Source organism: Lactuca sativa, chromosome 8 (assembly GCF_002870075.4).
Source record: "Lactuca sativa cultivar Salinas chromosome 8, Lsat_Salinas_v11, whole genome shotgun sequence".
NCBI classification, from domain to species: domain Eukaryota; kingdom Viridiplantae; phylum Streptophyta; class Magnoliopsida; order Asterales; family Asteraceae; genus Lactuca; species Lactuca sativa.
Genome location: NC_056630.2, coordinates 245,181,317 through 245,190,063, shown reverse-complemented (window position 1 = coordinate 245,190,063; position 8,747 = coordinate 245,181,317). Strand labels below are relative to the sequence as shown.

Below are 8,747 nucleotides of genomic sequence, written 5' to 3'. Positions count from 1 at the left end.
TAGATGGGTTGAAGATGGATGGTGGGGAAGAAGATCTGAATAGAAAAGGTTGTGTGTGGGTCTCTCTCTCTCTCTCTGTGTGTGTGTGTATATATATATATATATATATATATATATATATATATGTGTGTGTGTGTGTGTGTGTGTATGTGTGTGAGAGAGAGAGAGAGAGAGTGTGTGTGTGTGTGTGAGAGAGAGAGAGGTGGGTGGGATGGGATAAATTTTTTCTTTTTTCTTTATTTTTTAATTAAAATAGTATTAAAATAATTAGTACAAAAAAAATAACATAATCGTCTTTTCAAGTTTTTAAAGACCAAAATTACCAAAAGACTATTTCTTTATACACACCGATCTATCCCAGACACCAATCTAACATATTTTGACTTTTATCTGATTTTTCTTTACAGTTTTTTCTTATTTCAAGGATTTGTATTCAATGGGCAAGTATTATATAGAAAGCATTCAATTCAGATTTATTCACCTTTTTATTGTATATTCTCAATATTTATGTTTGAAGACTGTGTTTTATTTCTAAAAACACTAAATTATCATAATATGAACAAACTACAAAATATAGTTATATTGAACACTAAACATCATTAATCCATTTAAACTTCCAATAAATCACGACATTTTTTATAAACAGAAAATGAATCATTTAAACAGTATATTTACAATATTAAAAAACAAAAAACAAAAAAAAAACTGTTCACTATCGGAATCAGCTTCAACCAAAGAACTGCCGCCGGCAACAACTAACCGGTGGTAACCAAATAACGTCGGAGACAAAACGAGAGAAAGAGAGATCGTGAGAAAAGACCACCGGAACCACCATTTACCATCGTGAACCACCTAGACCAAATTGAGAAAAGCGAGACAATCATCATTTACGCCGAAGAAAAAACAATAGATCGTCGGAAAGAAAGAACGAGAGAAATAGCACTGTGAGAAAGTCCGACGTCGGAGCATCAAACCAGTGGCTATGAATGTTGCACCATGAAACCGACCGTCGTCGCCAGAAATTTTGTCGTCCCCGGAAATAGCTTCTTTGCCGGAAATCGCATCGGACATCTCTGGCTCTCACTTTTGGAGGCTAAAACATTTTTGCTAGGGTTCGTATCAAAGTAAGCCTTTATATCTTATTATTTTATATAAACAGCCCCCAAAATTTGAAGATATTTCATTTTAGACACCTTAAATTTAAACCTTTTATACTTTCTGCATTATTTTATTTACTTTCAAAAAGTATCTATAAAAGGAATTTCTAAACGAAACATTAAATATAGTATTAATATTAAAATAATGAATAAATTAACCATAGATTTAAATTTTGAAATGGATAATTAATGGACATCCAATTTTGAATTTGATGATTCCATATTCACTCAATTTTTAAAACTAAATTCTAGTTTGAAAATAAAAAAGTTTTATATATATAATTAAAATACAACATCGTTATGAACAGTATCTTACCCGGTACTGTTTATAAGTTTGTTTACCATGATTAGTTTAAGTTTGTTTACCATGATTAGTTTAATCCCCACCTACTTACTTACCGTTCCTTCGCCCCTCCTTCTCTAATCGATCGACACTTCTCTCTAGAAATCGATTTAATGACCGATCTACAATCGGACACCTTTATCTTCAAACCCTCCACCTTCGTTAGATACTCTGATGTAAGTTTCGATCTCGATTTCTACTTTGATTTCTACTATCCGATTACGCTTTCATGTTTGATGGCCTGATAGAGAAGAGGGCATAAACAAGTAAGTGCCATTTAATCGACGTTCATAATCAGGAGTTAAGAAGAGCAAAAGGGTATGCGCCATTTTATCGAAGCACCTCGAGTAGGAAATTGCTAAATTAGTAAATCCGATCGAAAATCTTGAAAAACGCATGCCGTATAGACTGAGGAGCCCTCTAAGGCTGTTTTCAATCGATTTTCGACTCAATTGATCACCTTCAGTCCTTCTTAGTATTGTGATTTTCGATTTTTATGACTTGTAAGTTGGACCTCAATTTCCAATAACCTGTTATTGTATTCTGAGTTGTTTTTTTCTTTTTTTTCTTTTTTTTTTTTGAAGCACACCTCCAAGGGCATCAAAAGTGAGAAGCTTTTGAGTTTTTTTGTTCTTTTATTTCTCTTATTCTGATTCAAATTCATCTCTAAACCTACTGTCATCAATCATCATCTATTCATCTGTTTTTTGTGGTTTGTTATAGGATGATTGTTTCCTGTTGGGGCTCCACTATTGTAGAAAGGATTTGTGACCTGTTGGAGTTCGATAAGGTCTTGAAGTCCAGTTTCTCATTCTATTTCTCAGAGGTATATGTTTTCAAAAATAGAAGTTATATTAGTTTTATGCATTATGAAATTATAATTTTTCTGGTTTATGATGAGTAGTTATTGATATTATGATTGTGAAGAAAGAAACCGACTATCTTTTTACATGAACATTGTGGTTATTTTTGTGCTATTTTTAATCTTAATTTACATGATGTGAATTTACTTGGATCCTTTTCGGGACAAAATATTCTTTATGGCAGTTCCTTAGTGCATTATATATTTATCTGTTGTGTAGGAAGTTTGTGTTAAAAAGAACTATGAACTTGAAGTATTGGCAATGCTTGGTGTTTTATGTAGAAAAAAGTGACTTTAATATTTAAAACCATTAATAAAATCATTTCCACAAGAAAATATTCTTATACCAAAAACATTAAAACGTTAATTCTTAAAGCTTCATTGGTTCGATTTTTGGGATTTATTAAAGATTTAGTTTCTGGGTTTGGAACCTTTTTAATCTTAGTTTTCGAAGATATATATATATATATATATATATATATATATATATATATATATATATATATATATATATATATATATATATATATCCACATTGGTTTGCAAGGCGTGTATTTGTTCTTTGTTAACTGGATCTGAATTGACTATTGGTAGAGTAATTATTTTTTGTTGTTAACTGAATGTGACCAATATGTTGCTATCTTTTTTTGGTTAAAATTTAAAATTCAAGTGAATTGTACTATTGACTTCCAATTTATTTCATCTTATTTTTCAGAAAAATAATTATAGGGTTATATGCAAGAAACAACATGATACTTCTGTTATAGTTTAGATTTTTTAAAGTATAATAGTTTTAATACGTTTCTTTTTTTCAAAACTCATTTACTGGCTAGCTTAAGAGATCCTATCCGGGAAGGTGTTGATGATAATCACCTGAGACAAATTATTGGGCCTGCAATACATTTTATCATCTCTTATGCACAATTTTTTTTTTATTTTGCATTTATTTGTAAATTTTTGTGATGACATGTACGAATGATATATATTCTGGTGAAGAGAAAGAAAGGGTCTCATGCTAGAATGTTTGACATTACAAAGACACCAAACAGAGCAATTATACTTATTAGTGGTTAGCTTTCCTTTTTTACCCTCCAGTAAGTTTCTTATTCAAGCAATATTTTTTTTTGGTTTTAGGTACTTGCAAATTGGAATGCACGGGGACAGGAGGGATATCATCGAAGTTCAGGGATATGCCTGTAATTTCACTGTGTTATGATCTTATCTAAAATGACATTTTACTTTCTTCTATTTCATTTTTTTTATTAAAATTGCATTGTATGTTTTTGCTATTTAAATTCACATCCAACCCATGCAAAGCATGGGCGCCTATACTAGTTTTTAATTACATACCATACAAATCAATTTGTTAATATGGATTTTATGGTTAAAAAACCCATGGACCACTTTACATGCAAATTAGTTTATATGACAATCATTTTCTCAAATATCGTAGCATAATTAGTTTATATGGCATGTATTTACGATATCATTTTTTAATTATTTTTTTAATCAGTTTTTAATTAATTTTTTTAATAGGATTTTTATTAAGTTTTTTTTTTGTTTTATTTCTATTTTGCAGGAAAAAATGACTACTATTTCGGATTTTTCTACCGATGAAGTATAATTTCTAATCTTATATTTATATGTGTATATTTATTTGATAAATTTATCGATTTTTTAACATTAAATTTTTCTCTTAATTTTTAGGTTTTTAGATCTCTTGAAGATTTGAAGAATTGGGTACAAAATATTGCACGTTCTCAAGGTTATGTTACAGTCACTAAACGATCGAAGGCAGCGACTTTTGGATTCAAATCTGAAATATTTCTTTGTTGTGATCGTAGTGGTATATCCAGAAGTAAAAATGCGAAAACAAAAAAATTAATTGTCCATTCGAATTGATAGCAAAGTATTTGAAGGCACAAGATGGTTGGAAATTACAGGTCGTATGTGATGATCACAATCACGAACCATCAATGTATATGGATGGTTATTCATTTGCAATGCGATTGTCGGATAAAGAGATTCGTTTGGTCCATGATTTGACAGAGCTGAATGTTAAATCACTAGATATTTTGTCAACAATAAAGCAACAAAATGAAAATAACATGTCTTCATTGAAAACTATATACAATTGTCACCATAAGTTTACAATATCTCAACGAAAAGGTAGTAGCCTGATACAAAATGTCATGCACATTTTGTCCTCGTGTCATCGTCACCGATAGAGATTTGGTGTTGATGAAGGCATGCGAAGATGTTTTTCCACAAAGTAATCATTTACTTCGTAGGTGGCATATATTCAACGATATAACAAAGCATTGTAGAAAACGTATCAAATCAGATAAGACTTGGGGTTCTTCATCCAATGTGGAAGAAATTAGTCGAATCTCCGACACCGAGTGCATATATGCAAGCGTATGCAGACCTTCAATCTTTATTGTCCAGAGATCCAGGTATCATTAATATATATCCTAAACTCTTAATTTCTTTAATAATTATTATTCATTCAATCATACTAATTTGATTTTTCTTCATATTTTAGTTGTTTTTGGGTATCTTTACAATACTTGGTTGGAGAAGTATCCCGACAAATTTGTATCATTGTGGACCGACAAAAGTACCAATTTTGGAAATTCAACAACAAATAGAGTTGAGAGTCAGCATGCTAAGATAAAAAAAAACACCTAGCATCTCGAAAACGTGATTTGGATAAATTCATATATGTTATTGAAACAGTTGTACATTCACAAGACACAGCTATCAAAGAGAGTTTCACAAGGAGCATAATCATTCGTAAACCAAAATTTAAGGATGAGATATTCAATTCACTACGACATCATGTTTCAGAGCATGCTTTGGATAAAATCTTAGAAGAGCTTCATCGGCTAAAAGGATTTGTACCAACTCTTGAGAATTGTGGTTGTCAACTACGAACATGTTTTGGTTTACCATGCGCTCACGAACTTGCGATGTATGTCGATGCAGGTATGTCAAATGTATTGTATTAAATTGACAAGTTTTATATGTCTAATCACTTTATAACATTTTGACTTTTTTACTATAGGTTCACTTATTCCGTTGGATTCAATTGATATTGTTTGGAGAACACTTGATTTTAAGCCTTGTGTATTTGTGGATTATGGAAATCTTAATGTTGATGATCATATGCAAAGGTGGAAGGAAAAATTCAACAATCAACCAAATCATGTCAAATACAGTTATATAAGAAAGATGGAAGAGATAATCGATCCTTCAAAAATTATGATCAATGAACCTTTGGTTAAAAAAAATAATCGTGAACGCCCAACAGTGAAGCGTGGTCACCATCAAAGTCAAGCTCCTCCACGATACAGTTGTTCAGACTTGAATCAGGAACCACTTAGGCATAGTTCATCATTCTTCGACTTGAACGATGAACCGACTAGACATAGTTCAACATTCTTCGACTTGAATGATGAACCGAATAGGCATAATTCATCATTCTTTTACTTGAACAATGAACCAGCTAGGCAAAGTTCATTCTTCATGGGCATGAACGAGGAACCAATAGACCAATGTTCGTACCAGTTTGACTTGAATGAGGAACCAACATGCCAATGGTCGTACCGATTTGACTTGAAAGAGAAAGCAACGAAGGAACATAATTCATTGTTGAAAGAAATTCCATCAATATTTCATCCATACATCATGCGTATACAAAATGTAAGGGGTGATGGAAATTGTGGTTTTTCGATCAGTAGCTGTTTTGTCTCGGGTATGATGAAAATGAATGGCTTTTCATTCACCAACAATTGTATGACGAGTTATTGACGTCATATGAAGATTATTATGGAGTTTTCATTGGATGCAATGGAGTACTTGACTCATTGTCTTTCTTCATGACAGATAAGAGAGCTCCACTAGAACACTATATGCATATGCCTGAGACAGGTATCCTGATAGCCAACAGGTTTGGTGTGATTGTCCAATTTTTGACCACAGTGGGCTCTGTAACCTTTTCCCCTATATAGAGAGGTCCTAGTGAGTTTCAAAATCATCGTGTCCTTACATTTGCACTTGTATACATCAATCACTATGTGATGGTACAGTTAGAAGGAGAGTATCTGATGCCTCCTATTTCAGCATTATGGATCCGCTACAAAGACCCGTCCGCAGCCGAATGACAAACAATGTATAAGTCGCGTCTAGAATTTTATAAGCGACTTAGACCTATGGAAAGATCTTTTATGACTATAGATGATTAGTTGATATTTATTTTTGTCTCGGATTTTTGATATGTAATATTTAAAATTAAAAAAAATGGTGAAGATTTGTTCGGATGTTATTTCTTATAATTTTATTTATAATATCAATAATATTAGGTTGACGAAAATTTATTTATAATTTATTTTTTTATAATATTATATATGTTATTATATTATAAAAACTATATTATTTTTGTTTTTTTATCTTAATATAAAATAAATATAAAATTATTAATATTAATTAAGTTAGTAAAAATTGTAATTATTAAATAATAATGATTTATAGATTATGTAATAATGAACTAATAATAAAAGTTGGTCAAATAATAATTATATTGTGATGATGATTTAAAAAGTAAAGTCAATAATAATTATATGATGATAATTACCATCATTCACCTAAAAAACAAACTTAATATATATGTTGGTGTTTTGTAGAGCCATGTGTCCAAAGTAGGATCCAAATATTTTGATTTTATCCTTACAAATTGAAAACTTTTTGAGAAGAAAAATTGAGAACTTTTTATATATTATAAAAAAAGTTGAATACTACATATTTATCGGCTATCAAGTTCTTTTTTTTTTTTTTTTTTTTTTTTTTTTTTTTAATTATCATTTGAAATAGGGGATTTCTTTATACACACCAACCTATCCCACACACCAATCTAACCTAGTTTGACTTTTATCTAAATTTTTTTGACAACTTTTTCTTATTTTAAGGATTTGTATCCAATCAAATTTAAGTTTTTTATCTAATTTTTTTTAACAGCTTTTAAAACTAGGATTTTTTTTCATTTTGAGGTTTGGTTGTTTTACGTGGCACCATAGCAGCGTCGCATCAAGCTTTTTTTTTTTTTTTTTTTTTTTAAGAAAGAACACCATTATGATTATAAATAAATTTATAATCAATGTTTCCTTATAATTCATACAATTTTTTGTTTAATTGCTACCATTAATTTACTTTTCCCTAAAAAAATTTAAAGTTTATTTGGCTAAATTATTTGAAAAATTATTTCGTGAAGTTGTTAAGTTGAATAATTTCTAACCATAGTGATATTTTAAAATTTAAAAGTTGATATAGCTGTTATAATAATGAATAATTTAACCATAGATTTAAATTTTGAGATTGGAAATTACTGGACATGTGAATTAATTTATATGGCAAGCATTTTCTCATATGGCAAGCATTTTTTTAAATATGCTAGCATAATTAGTTTATATGGCAAACATTTTTGAAGATTGCCTTAGACTCGCCGAGTATGATGCTCCTTTATTTATATTTTATTTTCTATTTTCCTCCCTTTAACTTTACAAACATATATAACATATTATCTTTTATTAATTTTATTTTTGAATATATTTATTTTCTGTTATTTTTAATATAAATAATCTATCTCATATATATACAAATTCGACATGTATGACCCTTCATTGGTTATATTGTTTTCTATTATTATTATTATTATTTTATATTTTTTTAAATTAACTATCATTTTATATATATATATATATATATATATATATATATATAAAATGATATATATTAGTATTCTATCTATTATCTATTATTATTAATATATAAAATAAAATATAACAAAAGAATAGTTTATATTTAATAAATGCATTTATTAAAAATGTTTATTATTTGACACACTAACTTAAAAAGAAAATTGTTACCGTAATATATTTGTTAATGACTAAAAACAAAATTATGATATGAACTTTGGTTAAGATCAATTTATGTTATTATATTATAAAAACTATATTATACTTATTTTTTATCTTAATAAAAAATAAATATAAAACTATTAATATTAATAAAGTTAGTAATGAAAATATAATCGTTAAATAATAATTATTTATTGATTATATAATAATAAACTAATAATAAAAGTTTGTCAAATAATATTATAATATAATGATGATTGAAAAAATAAGGTCAATAATAATAATTATTGACCTAAAAAGTAAACCTAATGATATAGTAATATTATAATATAATGATGATTGAAAAAATAAGATGAATAATAATAATTATTGATCTAAAAAGTAAACCTAATGATATAGACTGTATTGTAGATTGATTGTCTAAATCAGCACCTTTGAAATAAGCCAAACACGCAATAGGCAATAACAGG

General features: G+C 28.7%; 1 protein-coding gene across 8 annotated transcripts; it reads left to right on the top strand.

The window, feature by feature from the left end:
- Positions 1-1,537: 1,537 nt before the first annotated feature.
- Positions 1,538-6,689, top strand: LOC111885482 (uncharacterized). 8 transcript variants are annotated; one of them, XM_042896997.1, is made up of 9 exons: positions 1,538-1,676; positions 2,224-2,326; positions 3,359-3,431; positions 3,497-3,558; positions 3,942-3,980; positions 4,070-4,818; positions 4,908-5,350; positions 5,430-6,119; positions 6,251-6,689. In XM_042896997.1, the coding sequence occupies exons 7-9, from the start codon at positions 5,335-5,337 to the stop codon at positions 6,373-6,375; spliced, it is 831 nt and encodes a 276-aa protein (XP_042752931.1). In that variant the 5' UTR covers positions 1,538-1,676; positions 2,224-2,326; positions 3,359-3,431; positions 3,497-3,558; positions 3,942-3,980; positions 4,070-4,818; positions 4,908-5,334; the 3' UTR covers positions 6,376-6,689. The 8 variants fall into 8 exon arrangements, with proteins under 8 accessions (XP_042752931.1, XP_042752928.1, XP_042752929.1 ...); XM_042896994.1 differs by lacking the exon at positions 3,359-3,431 and adding an exon at positions 1,799-2,003; XM_042896995.1 differs by having other exon boundaries at positions 1,538-2,003.
- The last annotated feature ends 2,058 nt before the right edge of the window (positions 6,690-8,747 follow it).